The sequence below is a fragment of the Halichoerus grypus genome, chromosome 1, assembly GCF_964656455.1.
Source record: "Halichoerus grypus chromosome 1, mHalGry1.hap1.1, whole genome shotgun sequence".
Classification (NCBI taxonomy): Eukaryota; Metazoa; Chordata; class Mammalia; order Carnivora; family Phocidae; genus Halichoerus; species Halichoerus grypus.
The window spans coordinates 202,293,515-202,310,918 of record NC_135712.1 but is presented as its reverse complement, the minus strand read 5'-3'; the positions used below and the strand labels follow the sequence as shown (position 1 = coordinate 202,310,918).

General features: G+C 59.2%; 1 protein-coding gene across 2 annotated transcripts; it reads right to left on the bottom strand.

The window, feature by feature from the left end:
- Nucleotides 1-443: 443 nt before the first annotated feature.
- On the bottom strand, nt 444-16,936 carry ATP13A1 (ATPase 13A1). 2 transcript variants are annotated; one of them, XM_036095895.2, is made up of 26 exons: nt 16,511-16,936; nt 14,022-14,111; nt 13,720-13,910; nt 12,161-12,233; nt 11,781-11,936; nt 11,559-11,628; nt 11,374-11,480; nt 10,685-10,814; nt 10,493-10,548; nt 9,796-9,922; nt 9,581-9,718; nt 9,379-9,499; nt 8,890-9,047; nt 8,303-8,478; nt 8,122-8,232; nt 6,981-7,106; nt 6,052-6,160; nt 4,371-4,570; nt 4,193-4,289; nt 2,848-3,008; nt 2,661-2,775; nt 2,374-2,570; nt 1,412-1,554; nt 1,089-1,200; nt 855-998; nt 444-769 (listed from the first exon to the last, which is right to left on the bottom strand). In XM_036095895.2, the coding sequence occupies exons 1-26, from the start codon at nt 16,910-16,912 to the stop codon at nt 659-661; spliced, it is 3,621 nt and encodes a 1,206-aa protein (XP_035951788.2). In that variant the 5' UTR covers nt 16,913-16,936; the 3' UTR covers nt 444-658. The 2 variants fall into 2 exon arrangements, with proteins under 2 accessions (XP_035951788.2, XP_035951789.2); XM_036095896.2 differs by having other exon boundaries at nt 2,661-3,008; nt 11,781-12,009; nt 16,511-16,652.
- Between the last annotated feature and the right edge of the window lie 468 nt (nt 16,937-17,404).

Below are 17,404 nucleotides of genomic sequence, written 5' to 3'. Positions count from 1 at the left end.
AGGGCGGAGCCAGGCTGCAAAGCTGGGCTGACAGGAGATGATGAATGGCACAGGGTCCCCTCAAGTGTGACCCCAGTTAACATCTGCAACGATCTGGATTGAACTTCCTCACATCTCACACACCGCGAGAGGAAGGAGTGCTGTTATTTCACATATTACTGAACAGAAGAAAATGCCATTGATCCTAAAACCTTCCACCAGTGCCTAAGAGACCAGAACATCAATCTGAGAGACCACAGAAATAGGGAGGTGCTTGTCAAATTACGAAATATGCACAAGTCTCTGGGGCTGGAGCTCAGCCTATCTAAGAGCTGAATATCTGGGTCCCAGGGGCTGTCGTTAATAACCTCACGGCTCCTGGGGAGGGTGCCAGGACCCTGCTTGGTGACCGCACAGCCCCACCGCGACCCGTTCAGTGGTGCAGACAGAGGTGGAGGCAGGGCTTCTTAAAACGGTGGATGCGGCTTTATTTACCAAAGGGGCCGGCCCAGGGCTGGTTCTGCCAGCCAGGCCCTCAGGTGGCTGTGGGGTGGTCCCAGCTCAGCTCAGCTCAGTCCTGGCGGCAAGGCCGGGCCTGCCTCGCCACGGGAGCAGTGTTCCCTCTTGGGGCTCCTGCCCAGTGGTACCGACATGGGTAGCAGGTGCCGGCACTGCCATCTCAGGAAGGCACTTTCAGCTTCGGGGTCCCCAGGAAGAACTGCAGGACACGGTCGGCCAGGAGCGCCAGGCAGAAGTCCAGGAGCAGGACCTGGGCGATGACAAGCTTGAACTGCGGGGCAAGGAGCACTGGTGAGCTGGGTGCCTGCAGATGGGCCCAGGCTGAGTCCTGGGGCCACACCCACGGGGCCACTCACCTCCACGGGGATGTCCACGAGGCCAAACTGACTGTTGAAGTCAGGCGAGGAGCCAAGGAGCAGGCCCACGATGGCCAGGAGCGACACGGCCAGGCTCCACACTAGGGGCCTGTTCTCTGGCAGGCTCTCCATGAACGGTGGGCCCTGTGGGGACAGATGGATGAACAGTCATGTGTTGCAGGGGCCAAGAAAGTGGGCAGGGTGAACTCAGGTCAGGCAAGGGCTGAGCCTCACTTTGTAGTTGATGGCAAAGGTGGCCATCTGCATGGCCATAGCCATGATGTACACGGTGCTGTTGACCAGGCTCGGCTCAAACTCCTTGTACAGGTCCACAAACTGCTCCTGCCTGCAGCGACACATAGGGGACAGGGCTACTCTCTGACCCCCACCATCCCTGCACAAAGCCAGGGTTCTGCCTGGCCGACCCCACCAGTCAGGCCTTGGTTACCCCAGGGCAACGTCTGCATGTGCATCCTCCCGCACCCTCACCGCAGGGACATTGCCTCCCCTAGGAGCGCTCTGCCCCTCCCCAAGCCCCAGGATGGGCCAGCACTCACTTCTCGGGGCTCCGGGCCTGGGCCTCGCTGTATAGGTAGACAAGACTCAGGAAGTGCACACAGAACTGGAGCACGACCGTGAGGACAGTGTACAGGTTGAAGATGTTGGGCAGGGGTCGCTCTCGGGAGAGAGTCTTGAGGGGCTGTAGTGGCAGGATAGGGAGTAAGGGTCCAGGCTCACCCTGGGCCTACCCCCCACCCCCCTGGCGCCCCCTCCCCCGCCCTCCTAGCAGGACTCGTGTTGAGAGCAGTCACCAAATCCTGGAGGTTATGAGTCAGCACCAGACCCCAGAGCCCTGCTCTTTCCCCAGCCCCTTAGCCGAGATGATGCCACCACACCCTCACTCAAGGCCTACACTCCACATAGCAGCCACAGCATGTTTAAAATCCACCCCCTTCCCCTTGTTCTAGAACAAACCAAAGCCCTCCCTGGGACCCAGCGGGTGCTCATGGTTGGCACAACGCACCTCCCACTTCCTCCAGCTACCAGGTGCTCCTTGCATCAGTCCATGTCTATCTGTGGCCCTTCTGGCTACCTCCTGGAAAGTTCCCTTATTCCTTATGCATCACACAGGCTCCCCTGAACGATCCCGAGGCTGTCCCCTGTAGCCTGTGACCCACTTTGTATTTTTCATGACACTGAACACTGAGTGGTCTTGATAATCATTTCCCCATCTGTCCTCTCTTTGCCTGTGAGCTCTGTGTAGCCCACCTGAGACCCCAGCTGGTGGACAGTGCTGGGGCCCGAGTCGTGCCACTCCGGGGAGCCTCAGCGTGCACCTGCTCTGTCCCCTGATCCCCATCTGTAACATGGGGATGACAGTTCCCACCCCGAGGGCTGCTGTGAAGACGAATGGATGACAAGGGGTGGTGCCTTTAACAGTCCACCCTAGCTGGCCCAGAGGCAGACGGTACTCCTGGGCTGAGGAGGGAGCCCCTGCTTTGCCTGTGGCTCAGCCCACCTTGGAGCGGGAGATGAAGAGGAAGCAGCCGGCCAGCAGCAGCCCCTGCAGCGTGGCCTGGAAGTCACTGAACTTGACGCCCTCCAGGTAGAGAACACTCTGGCTATAGGCCAGGATGAGGGCATTGAGTGCCAGGATCTTGAACATCTGCAGCGTGGTCACCAGTGTGCAGCGGCCCTGCTTGATCACGTGGCAGACTGTGGGGGAGGCCATGAGAGGGGAGGAAGGTGTGGGTGTGGGGGCCCATCAGGATGGGCATGGGGGGAGGGACTGGGGGTGGGACTCACTGCACTGGATGGAGGAGAGCTTGGAGGTGAAAGGGGCAGCGATGCTGGCGTCCCCCAGCTTCACGATGGGTGTGCTCTCATCCTCGAGTTCCCGCAGCACCTGGCTCAGGCGGTCCTGTGGGGCAGGCGGCAGGGATAAGACCTGGCCACCAATGGGTGCTGGTGTCCCCCACCTCCTGTGACTCACCCGCTGGGAGGCCAGCTGCTCCTCGGGGGGCGGGAGCCCCGACCTCTGCTTGGCCGCCCTGGAGGTGGCCCGGACGCCGCTGCTGCTCAGGACAGGGCTGTCTCGGGGCCGTCGGCGCCGTTCAACAACTCGCTCAGGGGCATTGGCCAGGAGTGCCACACCTGGGGGGAGGTACATGAGTGTGTGTCTGGAGCTAGAGGGAGCCTGTCACCCCAGGCCTGCTGGCCCTGTGCTGAGTGAAGCCCAGAGTGGAGCATGGAGTGGGCTGTCTGCTCACAGGAGCCAAACCTCCCCATCTCAGCTGATCTCCCCCCAGAGTGCCTCAGAGAGCATTCTATCTTACTTTCTACATTTGGAAAGCAAAACCCAAATACACAGAATTATTTCCAGGGTTGCCTGGGTGGCTCAGTCATTAAGCATCTGCCTTCAGCTCAGGTCATGATCTCGGGGTCCTGGGATCGAGTCCCGCGTCGGGCTCCCTGCTCAGTGGGGAGCCTGCTTCTCCATCGCCTTCTGCCCTTCCCCCTGCTTGTGCTCTCTTTCTCTCTCAGATTAAAAAATCTTAAAAAAAAAAAGAAGCTGATTTCCATGGTGTATTGCCAAGGATCACAATTCTAGGACATAATAGTCAATTAATAAAGCAGTTAAGGATTTGGAAGGCACTGTAAGTGGGTCAGGTTTCTTTTTTTTTTTTAGAGGGGAAGAGTGAGTGTGTATGAGTGCCCTCAAGAGCATGCATGTGAACAGCGGTGGGGGTGGGGGTGTGGGGAAGGGAGGGGTAGAGGGAGAATCTCAAGCAGGCTCTATGCCAAGCCCAGAGCCTGACATAGGGGCTTAATCTCACAATCCTGAGATCATGACCTGAGCCACAATCAAGAGTCAGATGCTTAACAGACTGAGCCATCCAGGTCCCCTGTCAGGTTGGTCTTTTAACATCAACCTGATGACTGCATTCTGTTGACAGAAATCCAAGGCTATAAACGGCTGGCAAATGCCTCAGCTTCCATTTGTGCATCCCCACTTGTCCCATCTCTCCCTGGCCTCTGGCCTCAGCCCCCACACGGTCCCCACACGGTGCTGGGAGGCCTGAACAAACCAAGCTGTGTCTGCCACCTGGAGCCTCCCTGGCTCCCTATGTTCCCAGAAGCTCTGGTGCCCCCCACCCCCACCCCCGCACCCGTGTCCCCTCCAGGCCTGCGGTTCCTCAGATCCCTGATCCCACTGGCGCCTGCCCCATCCCCTCGCTGCCTCCTCAAAGAACTCGCTCAGTGACGTGTCTCTGACACTAAACCCGTGCTGGCCGAACAGCGATGGAAGGGACAGCCCATCAGCTTGCAGGACTCACCCACGTCGGCATGCTTCAGGGCACCCACGTCATTGGTGCCGTCGCCACACATGAGGGTCACGTAGCCCAGCTCCTTCAGGCTGGTGATGACAAACTCCTATGTGCGCAGAGATGGGCTGAGTGAGGGCTGTGTGCTGCCCCCAGGGCCCTGCCTGCCCCCTGCCTCCTCTGCACACACCTTCTGTTTGGGGGCCACACGGGCGAACACCTGCACGTGCGGGATGAGGCGAAGCAGCTGCTGGGGGTCCTCAGCCTGCAAGTGGGCCAGGCCATCGCCCGTGAGGCACAGGGCATGCTCCAGGGTCAGCGCCTTTGGGGAGCCCTTGGCCAGGGGCAGCACGACACTGCCATCAATGGAGCGCCACTCGCAGGGTCGACCTGCAGAGCCGGAGCCCAGGGTCAGGGAGAGGGGTTCAGCAACTCCCCCTCACGTGGACCCCATATAAGCGGTCCCAGTCTCATCTCTCTGAAGCACCTTCTTGGTTCTCACCCCTCTTTATCCCTACCAATCCCTGTCCACACCTGCACCCTAGACGCCAGGAACCCCACAGATGTTCACAGAGCCCTCCGATACGAAGGATTCAAGAACCCAGAGCCTAGGCCACTGGCCTGAGACCACATGACGCTCAGATTCAAACCCTGACAGCCTAACCTCAGGAGCAAGGCACCCCTGACCCTGGGGCCTGCCTGAAACCCTGCTCTTCCAGGATCAGGGCCCCCTGAGTCACTTCCTTGGGCCAGACCCTGCTTGCCAACCACTTCCTCTTTCTAGATGGCTGGCCCAGGCATCTAGTGATAAACATGGCTAAGGGAGGCCTTCCGGCACTGCACGGCTCATCTGGGCTGTCTTGGCTAGAAGGGAAACCAACCTCCACCTGGCTTTTACTGTGGCCGTTTTGTCAGAGCAGCATCACCTGCCAATCAACAGTCCCAACAGCCACCTCTGGGCCACCTGCCTCCTCTGCACACACCTTCTCTCTCTGCAAGAGCCTAGTGCCTAGAGCTGAGACAGAGATCTGGGACGAACAGTGCAGACTAGAAGAGCTGGGAAATTCTAGAATCCAGCATAGTTCTAAAGCCAGCACCCTCCTCTGACCTGCAACTTGGTGACACTCCAGCGCATGTGGCTCCCCAGCCAGGCACCATCCCTTGGCATCTGAAAGACCCCATACTCTACCAGTTGGAGGTGAGGGGCTGGATTTGCTCCTCAGTTGGCTCTACTCAGGGGTACTGGTTACTCAGGAGTGGCCAGAGGCCATGAGCTCTGGAGTCAGGACATCTGGGTTCAAATCCTTAGTCACAGTGTCACTTGAGTGACTGAAGTAGGTGAGTTTACTTCTATTTCCTTGTCTATAAAGTGGGGGCCCCAACAGCAGACCTGTTCAGTTTCCTCCTATGTGGTGCAGGGATGATAAGGCCTCCCATATGCGGCAGACAGACCAACGTGGTAACACATACCAAACCCTTTGCCTGGGGTCTGGCCATGCTGAGCATGAGCACCAGCATCCCCGTGCTTAGGAGGGGAGCCCTCGCCTCACACAGGCAGCCTGCCAGACCCAAGGCAGGCAGGAGGATAGGAAACACGGCCCAGTCTGACGACAACCAACCACCCCAGTTGTCAGTCGTCACTGATCCCAGAGCCAGTGACTTCCCGCATGCTGCTGGGACACGCGGGTGTGGAGCTCCTTGGTCAGAGGGCCCGAGCATGCTGACAAGGCAAGGCCGTGTTCCACAGGCTGGTGTCACAGGTCCTGGATGACACTGGGTGTGTTCGCTCAGGCCTGAAATGCCAGTGGGCCACTAGACGGGCTGTTCTTGCATTCAGGGTACCCCCAGCCTACGGCCCCATGGTCCCTCACCTTTCTCCACGGGAGGCTGCAGGATCAGCGTTTGTGCCTTTTCAATGAAGTGCAGCTCCTGAGCCACGTGGCAGGCAGTGAGCGGGTTGTCACCTGTGATCATGACCACCTGAGGAGAGGACAGAGGCTCCATGGGGCAGGGCCCAGCAGGTCAGAACTCCAGCCTGGAGACCTGGCGGCTGAGGCCCCTCTAAAGAAGGCCACAGAAGGAGGTGTTGGCCCCGATGCAGAATGGGCTTCCAGGAGCCACAATCCACCCCAACCTGGTGGTGTTTTATGCAAACGATACATGTATGTGTGTCTGAAAACACCCACAGCCTTTATCCGCAATATAGATTAAGAACCAGCCATTAGCGTGGACCCTCTTGGCTTGGTAGCTGCCCCAGGCAGAGGGGCACAGATGCTCCAGCTTTCTCACTGAGAGCCCGGTGATGGGAAGATGGGCTGTGACGGCTGAGGGCCAGGTGGGGGCTATTAATGTCACCACCTCTGAGACTGCTCACTCACCTCCCACATCCTAAACTGCATCTTGAGTCCCAAACTAGAAAACAGAAACCACAGGACAGATGGATGTGTCCAAGAGTCACCTCCACATCTCCTGTCCCAGCCCAGCTCTTCCTTTCCAGGATGGGGTGGATTGGGGGAATTGCCCTCACCCCCCAAGGATGCTGGGGGCCAAGGAAGCAACCTGAGAAGGGTGGGCACAGGCCAGGTCCCAAAGCATCCTCAGACTCGGGACAACGTGAGCACCAGAGCCACGATGAAGCTCGGCCAAAATCCAAGAAAGACATCCTTGCTACTGAGACCTGCACCACTGAGGGGAAACTGTCCTCTGTGGTCATATCGCCCTCTCTGGAAGAAGGAGCCAAGATCCACCCACCTGCCCACCCACCCTTGGGGCCCAGTGGGGAGGAGTCCAGAAGCTGTACCCGGTGGGATGCATTCTGGATCTCGCGGATCACGGCCTTAGAGTCAGCCTTGAGAGGGCAGGAGACCACAATGAAGCCGACGAACTTGAGGTTGCATTCCAGGGCCTCCCGTTTGATCTCCCGGGCCTGTGTAGGGACATAGGAGTACCGGCATGACCCATCTCTCCATTTCTGAGCTGGGGGGGGGGGGTGGGGCGCGTCAGGGACAGGCCCATCCTTACAAAAGGAACATTTGAGGGTTAGGTGAGAAGTGGGGAGGACACTAGGCTCCCCGGACGCACAGGGCCTCAGCAGTGCTGCGAGGTTCCCCCACCACAGGGCCTTTACTCCCTGCTGTGAGAAACAGCAGGGCATAAGCCTGTGTGACTCGGCTCCCAAGACAGTAAAGTCAGACCCTCCTTTGTTATTCACTGAGCGCAATCTCACTCTGAACCTCATACCAGAAACCCCAAACTCTTCTCCTCACAGAGCTTGCCTTCTACCGGAAGAGATGTGTAATAAAGAAAGTCACAGAAATCAGAATACTAACTGCCACTAACTGCAGGGGAATGGGGCAGACAGGCTCAGGGAGTGGCACCGAGCAGGCTGGTTCTGAGAGCAGGGCACTGAGCCACGACCTGGTGTGCATTCTGGAAGGATTTCTCAGCTGTCAGGTAGAAGTGGACTGGATGAGAGGTAAGGTGGAAGCAGAGAGAGCAGTACTGATGGTGGAGGTGGGAGGAGAGCCGGTAACTGACCGGACATGGGGTGTGACACAGAGCCGGAGATGCCCCATGACCATGTGGTGACTGAGTGGTCGGGCAGGGTACGGGCAGAACCAGACTGGAGACAAGAATCCCAGGCGCCTCCTGATGATCCCTGCGGAGGTGTAAGGACCCAACGGTGTGGGGTAAGAGGCTGGATGGAGGCGGGGCCTGGTTGTGCTCTGCAGGAAATGGCCTCAGGAGCCAGGATGGGATGGGGTCCCATAAGGGGCAGGGTACACAGTAGAGAAGGGACCCAGGGCTGAGTGCCACTCAGGGCCTCCCAAGGTAGAGGCCCGGAAGGAGGAAGAAGGAATCGTGCCTGCTCATATCGAGGCTGCAGGGAACAGAAGACGGTATGGATGAGGGGCCAGCAGGTGGGGAGCCTGGGCCCTTACCTGCTGGTGGGTGAGGTGCCCCAGCTCCTTGTACCCCAGCGCCAGGACTCGGGCTCCTTCCCGGGAAATCTCCGTGTGGATGTGGTGGTAGTCAGGTGGGCACTGGGCGAACTGCAGGGAACGCAGGGGATGTCACCGACCGCCCCGCGCCCCCCTTCCCCTGGGGCCGGGGCTGGCTCACCATGGAGTGCAGGGTTTCGGGGGCCCCCTTCACAGCCGCGATGTAGCAGAGATCAGTGGAGCCTAGCTTCTCATAGGAGGCGAGCACGGACATTCGCTTTAGGGCACTGGCAAAATGAAAGCGCTGGTGAATTTTCAGCCCCTGAGTTTTAATACTTCGGGGGAATACTTTCTCATCTGGAAACAAATAAGTACGAATCCTGAGGGCCTTCGCTCCACAGAGGCAGCCAAGCCCCCGCCTCCCCTTTCCGCCCCTCTCTTCCCCCCCCACCCCCAGACCCAGACCCTGCGGGGTGTTTGGGGGTTTGGGGGGCTCCTCGCTCCAGGAAGGGTCAGAACTGGGAGACCTGTACCCAGAGGACCTTGCCCGTGGCTTCTGGAAGGGTGGGGGCAGGTTCAACTCCCAAGGGGTGGACTGTCTCAGGTCAGAGGTGAGCCTGTGCCCACCGCCTAAGGGACCATCAGAGTTGTGGGCCTGCCTGGCCCCGAGTTGGACACATGGATGTCTCTGAGGGGTGCAGCCCACCTGCCCAGGGGTGCAAGAGCGGGCAGTTCCTCCCAGCCGCGCCCGAAGCTCCAGCCCCTCACCTTTGGTCAGTGTCCAGTCCACAGCTGTCAGCATAGCCTTCTCGAGGGGGTCACCCACAAGGGTGCCATCATCCAGTTGCATGAGGGAGTGGCATGAGGCCAGAGCACGGTGTGTTTCTACGGGGATGCCGGACACAGGAGTGACCTCCTTCCCGTCTCTGTAAGGACAGGAAACAACTAGTTATGGAGTAGAGGGACCCCAGGGAATTGCTAGCCAGGATGAGGGACGGGCCCCCACTTGGTGCCAGTCATTGCAGGGGCTGAGAGAGATGCACGGTCTTGGTCCTCCTGACACCTGTGCCTATCTCATGGACGCCCCTAGATATCATATGGCTGCTTGGGGTGGGGTGGAGCTGAGCCACCACGCCGCTGTTACACTGAGGAATGTAAGGGAGCCCCCCCAACCCAGGTCAGACGGCTCCAAGTGGGTGCTATCTGTCCCCTGAGCTCCCACCTGCTGGGCAAGAGGCCCAAGCCACCCATACTCACCTGAGCCCAGCCACCCCACGGACGACCAAGCTGTCGCTAGTCAGGGTCCCTGTCTTGTCAAAGCAGCACACCTCTACTTTGCCGGCGAATGGAATCCGGAAGGGCTCCGTGCAGTACATGTCTGGGAGGAGGGGAGCCAGGGTCAGGGGTTCTGCCAGGCCCCAGCCCATGCAGCACCCCCCGCCCCATCCCAGGCACTCACATAGCTTGGCCAGGGCGATGAGGGAGGTGTTAACAGCCAGAGACAACTCAATGGGCAGCTCAGGGGGCACGACCGAGGTGAGGATCAGAGTGCATTCCAGAAACAGCTTGTAGCGGTTCCGGCTGGGGTCCTTGGTGCCTGCAGAGACAGGGCCTGCCAGCCTGGGTGCCATGGGGGTGGGGCCCAGCAGACAGGGGAGGGGCCCCAGCGCATACCTTCAATCCACACGTAGGCGGCTGCTGCAATGGCAAAGACCAGGAGGAAGAGGATGAAAATGAAAGTCTCCAGGTTGTTTGCAGTCACCCTCTTGACTCCAAAGAGGATGGTGCGCAGCAGCTTGCCCTAGAGGGCCAGAGGGTTAGAGGCCTTTCCTGGCAGGGGGTGGCCTCCCGCACCCCAGAGCACCAGGGCCAGATTCTCCCTCTGCTGATGGGGAGTGCCTGCCCTGCGTCCACCCGCTGAGTCCTGCAGCCATGACAGAGGGGACCACACAGCTATGTGGGTGGCTGCCACTCAGCTAAGGGCTACAGAGACCAGTGGCCAAAAATTGGGGGTCAGGGAAAGAAGTGGCTGAGATGGGGGACTGAGTCTTCTGGAAGGAGATCTGGTCAATCACCTCTACGAGGCAGCCCTCATGACACTTTAGTGAAGAGTTTATGGGTGTGACTCTATTCATGACCCCAGTGTGTATGGCAACAGCCCGTTTCCTGTCTGCACTCCCCACCAGAACCTCAGTGTTGGATAGTGGGCCTGGTGTGTAGGGCTCACGTCTGCACCCTGGCCCCAAGCGGGTACCTGTTGTCAGAATGAGTCTGTGGCGGGGACGTTCTGGGGTCCGAAAGAGCCACCGTCTCAACTGTCTGCCACCCGCCCTGGGGCCTACCCTCCCCAGAGCCAGACAAGGGTCCATACCTGGGATGTGTTGAATCCGGTCCTGAGAACATAGGCCACACATCCACTGTCGACTGCTGCAGAGACAAACGGAAGCAGCATTGTTTGTGTCTGTTCATCCCCACTCCCTCACAGCCAAGCAGATGTGGTGGCTGGGGGTGTGGGGCAGGGATTGCGGGGGCCAGGACACCCCAGACCCCCCAAGGCACCTACGCTTCAGGCCCGTGGTGGCCTTCTGCGGGGGGATGTGCTGCACCACCTTGGTGCCCCCAAAGATGACGTGGAGCCGGGAGTCGGCCTGGAGGTCCAGGACCCGGTCAGGGTTAAGGTCTTCAATGGGCTCCTGAGGAGGAAGGAGAGGGTGGTGAGGACGCTCTCACCTCAGCCTCCTTCTCTGTCCCCAGTCTCACAAGAGCAGGCCCCTGGGGCTGGGATGAGCCACTCCGACCCCCACAGGGCTCCCAGCCTAACGCAGCACGTCCGACCAGGCGGCCTGCCCTGTCTTCTCTCCACCTGCACCTGCTGTGTCGACTCCTTGGGATCTCGCAACTGGCCTCACAGAGGATTCGCGCTCTCCTGGTTTCCCTCAGCCCACGTCAGTCTGATGTCTCTGGTCCCTGGCCTGGACAACCCCTGACGATCTTGGCCTCCCTTTCTTCCTTCCTTCTCATCGCCACCCAGCTCCCCTTCATCCAGGGGGAAGACCACCAGGAAATCTGGCAGCTCCAACTAGGCACCAGAGCCACTCTGCCTCCTCTAGCCTCCTAGGTCAGGGCTCCGTCCCTCCTCTGTCCGAGCCTGGGCAGGAGGGTGGCCCAGCCACCAGCCCTCTCGCTCCCCAGCGAATGGGCCAGTGACACAGCTGGGTGGACCGAGTCTGCCCCCCGCCCCGCCCCCCGCACCTTCATCTGTGGCACCGACTCCCCTGTGAGCATGGCCTCGTCCACAATGCAGCGGCCCCGCAGCAGCAACACGTCACACGGCACTAGGTTCTCCTGCGGGGAGCGGCCTGCAGGAAGGGGCAGGAGTGTTGCAGAGGAGCTGAGAGAAAGGGCTCCCACCAGGACAGACCAGAAGCGTGCCTCACCGATGGAGACGATGTCTCCGGGGACAATCTCATCGCTGGCGATGGGCCTCCACTTCCGGCTACGGTAGACCTGGGCGGAGGTGAGGTGCAGTTAGCTCTGGGTCTCACAGTGGCCTCCACGCAGGTGCATCCCCAGAGCTGACCTCACCCTGCCCCCGCTCCAGGCCCACCCCAAGACTGGCAGGAGCCTCCCCCCCTCCCCCATCTTCCCGCTGGCCACACCTGGATCATGTGGGGCTTGTTGCCCATCTTCCGGATCTCTGACATGTTCCGCATCTGCTGCTGCACCAGGGAGGCCTCGAAGGCCACCAGCATGGAGAGTGTGAAGACGCTGTAGTACCAGTACTCATCCAGACACCAGAGCCCCACGCAAAACACCTGCAGGACACAGCCTGTGTGTCCACACCCCCGCCCGGCCATCCACGGGAGCACATGAAGACACCTGTGGAGGCTGGGAAGGCACACCGAGGGCTGTTCCGCCCATGGGCTCAGACCCATGAGGACACAGAGGGAATTTCAGGTCTGGAGATGGAGATTGCTCTAGCTGTGAAAGCCCCAGGGAGCAGGAGGGGGGTGGGGGAGGGCCCAAGCTGCTGCTTTACCTGGAACACGAAGAAGGGCGCTGTGGCTCTCTCTTTGAACAACTCCGAGAAGTCAGGCACCACCATCTCAGCCCTACGAGAGACCAGACCCCACATCCTGTTCACGATACGAGCCTCAGAGGTCCCATCCTGACACCTCCACTCAGGGCACTGCAGGCCTCCCCGGGAAATGAGAAGCCAGAAGGGACACTCCACTTGACTACGGCTCTCCTTGTCCCCGAGTCACCAGGGCAAGCAAGCTAACTGCTGCCAGCCTCCTCCGCAGCACCCAGGTAAAGCTTCTGAACCAGTGCCAGGCTGTTCAGGCAGCCACCACCCAAGCAGGGCCAGAGTGAGACACAGCCCGTCATCAGGCTGAGTAAGAAGGCAGGCAGAGAAGGAACACCTGACTGCGGGATGGGAGCCCTGAAGCGGCACAGAAAAGGCCCGGCAGCTGGGCACTGAGGAGTCTTCTGGGGCCTGAGGCCCATCCCGAGCTGGAGAGGGGAGGTCTGGAGCTGAAATTTTCCAAAAACTCCCTTAATAAAAGCCCCAGAATTTGAGGAGTAGGGCCTAAGGGTGTGTTCTGCGGCACTGTGTGGGGTGGCCCAGTCTGGCCAGGGGGGCAGCCAGGTCAACTGGGGCCACCCTCGCCCTGCCCTTGGAGACGTGTCCTAGATATGGGGTGTGAGAAAAAGAAACCACTGTGATAAAAACAAGCAACAACAACCAGGCCCCATTCTATATTATTCAAGTGACTTCGCATGAACCGGGAAGGTGTGAAAGGGGACATCCCAAGCCACCACCAAGGCTGACCTCAGGCAGGGACGATAGGTAAAATTTCTTATAAATCTTCCTATTAGATTGCTACTTGTGATGATATAGCTGTAATTTTTAAAAAGTAGTTGAGTCAGGGAAGAATTCCCTAAAAGTTCTGGGGGTTTTCAGGTCCAGGATGATCATCATGGTGGCAGGGCCAGGGGCTCTGAAGATGAACAAGGGGGTCTGAAGCCCTGCTCTGCCCCCTCCCAGTGGTGTGTGGGCACTGGTGGTTTCTCGGATTAAAGGGAGGAAGCACGTACAAGGCATCTGCCAGCACGCCTGGTACAAAGGAGAGCCACTGTGATCGCTGACAGCTCCTTTGACCACTCTTCCCAAAGTGCTGGGATGAGTATGAGGAGCACGGTGACAACCTACGCTTAAAAGAAAAATTTAAAAACAAAGAGAAATCCTACAGTAATTACAAAACGATGATCAACAGTCATCTCTCTGGGGCCTCGGGCCAGGCTCCCATGAAGAGCTGCATATGCTCCTGCCGGAGGGCTGTCCAGGGTCCCTGTCAGCAGGCAAGGCCAGGGGAGACAAGACTAGAGCACGTTTCTCAAAAGGTGGCCGCCATCTTCATCTGGGATGTACTGTGGACCCCTCCGCCCCAAGTCCCCATTTCCTAGGCACCAGGACTCAGGAGTGCGGCAGGGCAGAAAGCCGGGAAAGGAGCCACAGGCTCGGCCAAGCACCCACGCTGTGACCACGGGCGGAGCACCAGCCCTGTCACTGCACACGGGCATGTCGGGACTCACTTGTTGCTCCCAAACTTCTTCTCAGCTGCGCGGATCTCTGAGTCCTCCTGGAACCCTCTGCTGCTCTGGTAGTATGAGAAGGCATTTCCCACGGGAAAGGCCACAGGGAGGAAGCGCTTCTTCTCCAGGGCGTCGTAGGAATACTTGATCTTCTGGAATTCGAAGGACAGCACCTCCTGTCCGTCCTCACCCTGTGGGAGCAGGCGTTGTCTATGGCAGAAGGCCCGCACTTGGGGGTGTCTGTCAGTGCCTGGGAGTCCCACCCAAGCCCTGTGCCAAGCAGCCCAGCGGCTGGTCCCTACCTTGTCCCGGTGCAGGGCCACGAGCTCAGTGGAGCCATTGTTGGGGGTCGGCACCACCTTCACGAAGGTTGCTTTGCTGGGGTCGTACTCCTGTGAGAGGCAAAGTACTGCTGCTGAGCCCTTCTTAACCCCCAGCTCCACAGCCCGCCCCCCCTCCCTGTCCCCCGGGAAGGTTGCAAGCACAGCCGCTCCGGGCTCTGGCCTATCTACGCCCAGTCTGTCACCGAGACAAAGACACCACCTCGCCACACCTCTGGTCTCGTATCGTAAAATCGGAGTCACGGACAGCACCCCAAGCCTGGGGCCCTGCTGAAGAACGTCCCCTGCACGACCTGCAACCCTCAAAGCATGTGGGCCAAGCCCTGTCATAGCCCACTGGCCTGGTGCTGCTCTGCGTCCCCTCCCTTAACTATTCATTTCGGGTCCTGAAGTGACGAGGGACAACAAGGCTCAAGGCTCGTCCTTGCCTCAGCCAAGGGCCTCGGCACGAGTCATTTTCTCTGCCTGGAACACGTGCTCACCCAGTCAGCTTCAAGCCTTTGCTCAAACGTCACCTTCTTAGGAGACCTCCCCTGGAGGAGGGTCCACGTGAAGGGCCCTCACAGTGTTCCTCTCCTCGGCCCGGGTTTTCCTCTCTTTAGCAGAGGCAGCTGAGCGCGAGCTCTACCTCTCTCACCAACACCATGAAGGCAAGGACTTTTGTCTGTTTGGTTCACTGCTGTTTCCTCAGCACCTAAGACGTGGAGGCACTGGATGAAGCTCAGTTAGCGCGGCCTCAAGCCTGAGCTGCACCCATCTCACCCATCTCTGCCGGCCTGTGGTGTATGTGTTTGCGGGCAGAGGTGCCAAAGGGCGACCGTCAGAAGAAAAGCCCTGCCCCTTGGGGAGTCCATGGGCCTCTGGGCAGGCAGAAAATGATGACAAAGACTTAATGAACTCCGGTAACACCATGGTAAAAAAAGTGCGAAGTGGGGCGCCTGGGTGGCTCAGTCGTTAAGCGTCTGCCTTCGGCTCAGGTCATGATCCCAGGGTCCTGGGATCGAGCCCCACATCGGGCTCCCTGCTCAGCCGGGAGCCTGCTTCTCCCTCTCCCACTCCCCCTGCTTGTGTTCCCTCTCTTGCTGTGTCTCTCTCTGTCAAATAAATAAATCTTAAGAAAAAAAAAAAAAAAAGTGCGAAGTGCTACACAGGGCCACGGCCATGCCAAGCACTTCACAGTTTTTTGCAGTTTTTTCTCTCAGTGGCACGGTGAGTGGGTGTTACGGTTCTCACTTTACACAAGGGAAAAGTGAAACCAAAAGAGAAGCACCCCTGTCTGCGATCTCTGATGCAAGCCCAGATCTGCCCATCCTCACCCTGCAGTTGGTTAGCTCCTCCTTGTCCTCCATCCCTGGAGAGGAAGTTAACACTCACGCTTTTTAGCTGGAGGCCAAAAGGCAGTTGGAAGTTTGGGGGGGGGGTGTCATGCTCCCTCCAACTTCCCTGCATTTTCTGGTCCCTCATTGGAGTCTTTCATTGTACTGACCTGAAGCTACCCATTAAGTTTGAGCCCCTTCCCTGGGATAAGGCTTGTTGGGAAAACCATTCTCTCAGAAGAGAAAAAGGATTCAGTCCATGTTTAGAGTCAAAGAGAGGGGGCTTCTGTCTCTTTCTGCAGCCCTTCATGCTGTTCCCTTTCCCTCTTCTTTCAGCAACACATGCCTGGGATCAAAGGGGAGGCTGGCGGTGCCCGTGACTCCAAACATGCCAGTGTCATCTGAAGCAGGCCCAGAGGGCAGTGGTGCAGTCACCAACAGTAACTGCTGACCCAGGGCAGCTCTCCCTATTCAGATCTTGGGGGTTAAGGGTCAGAAGTGCTACGGGGCTGTTGTATTCCAACAGAAGTCCCCACTGTCACCACCCTCATCTTGGAGGCAGACATAAAGAGGCTCCACGCAGTTGTCATTTGCTCACAAATTGCTCCTGCTCCTCTTAAATGTTACGATCAAAGTGCATTTCAACCTAATTTTGGTCCTGGTATGCAAGGGCCTCTAAGCACTGGATAACAGCGTTCTCAAACCAAGCTTCACAGATAGAGAAACTCACCCCGCAGGTCTAGCCTCACACTCTGAAAACCAAGATAGGAGACAGAAGAAAGAGAGACCTTTCTAAGAGAAACTAGTCCTCGACAGCATGGTAGCTAGCATTAACAAGCCAAATCAAAGAGCGATTATGCCGGAGCCTACACTGAGCTTTTTATAGGTATTACCCTATCGAATCTAAATGACCACACCAGGGAGGGATTCCAAGGAAAGGAAGTAACCTGCGCCAGGGTCGCACAGCAAATCAGTAGCGGGGCCAGGATTTAGCCACCCAGAGGGCACCGCTGGGGACTCAGGCCCAGCAAACGGGAGGCCCGGGATGGGGTGGGGACCGACACAAGCGTCGTGACTGTGACTCGCCGCCAGGCCCGACCGAGACGAGGGTCGGGCTCGTGCCCGCGCACTTACCGGGGTGCAGGTGAGCGCGCAGTGCGCGTGCACGGACCAATGCCCCGAGAGGACGGTGAGCGCGTGCGCGAGGCAGATGGTGGCGAGCACGAGCAGCGCGGCTTCAGGGATTTGCACCCAGCTGCTGCCCCAGCCCCAGCAGCCGGCGGCCGCGGCGCCCAGCCAGGCCGGATAGAGCAGTCCCGCGAACGGCAGCACCGTGAGGCGCCGCAGCAGCGCCAGCCGCCGGTATGGCCACACGGCTGCGACCAGCTCGTCACCGCTCGCTATGAGCGCTGGGCCGGCGGCGAGGAGGGTGCGCGGCTGCGGCCCGGGCTTGGGTTGCCTGCCGGGCCGGGCCCCGCAAGGCCGGGCCCCGCAAGGCACCGCGTTGCCCACCCCCGCCGCCGCAGCCGCCGCCATCTTTCCCAGCGCCGCGCTCGCTTCCGGGCAGAGGCACCGCCTCACTTCCGACATTTTACTTCCGGTGAACTCCGGGCGCCGCCATGGCAGCCGGAGGGTAGAAAAAGCCTGACAATGGAGAAGTTGAGTTCAGAAGTTGTTACTCAGGGCGCCGCCATGACAGGCTGAGGCCGGAAGGAGAGGCAGGGCGCAGCCATGAGAGAGTCTTGAAAGGGTAAAGCTGCCTGCCCGCCCTGCCACGCCGGACTGAGACCGGAAAAGACGAGGCGAGGCGGGCTGGGCGCCACCTTGACACCTGAACCGGAAAAGGGGAGCCCTCGTCCGGACTACCCGGGCAGTGGCCAGTTTGGATCATCAGGGGCGGAGCCTGGACACTGCGGAGGCGGGGCCAATTGCAGAAGCGCTGGGGTTCTGAGGGCGAGGCCTGTACAGGCCGAAGGGGCGGGGTTTGTCATGAGGGCGGAACTTGTTAGGGGCAGGGGTCCCGGGTTG

Excerpts from the sequence above, each read along its gene's own strand:
- ATP13A1 (XM_036095895.2), bottom strand. The coding sequence starts at position 16,912 with ATGGCGGCGGCTGCGGCGGCGGGGGTGGGCAACGCGGTGCCTTGCGGG. Across the intron at positions 9,048-9,378 it reads CGTGGGGTGGCTGGGCTCAG|AGACGGGAAGGAGGTCACTC; the intron begins GTGAGTATGGGT and ends CTGTCCTTACAG. Across the intron at positions 8,233-8,302 it reads CCGAAACCCTGCACTCCATG|TTCGCCCAGTGCCCACCTGA; the intron begins GTGAGCCAGCCC and ends CGTTCCCTGCAG.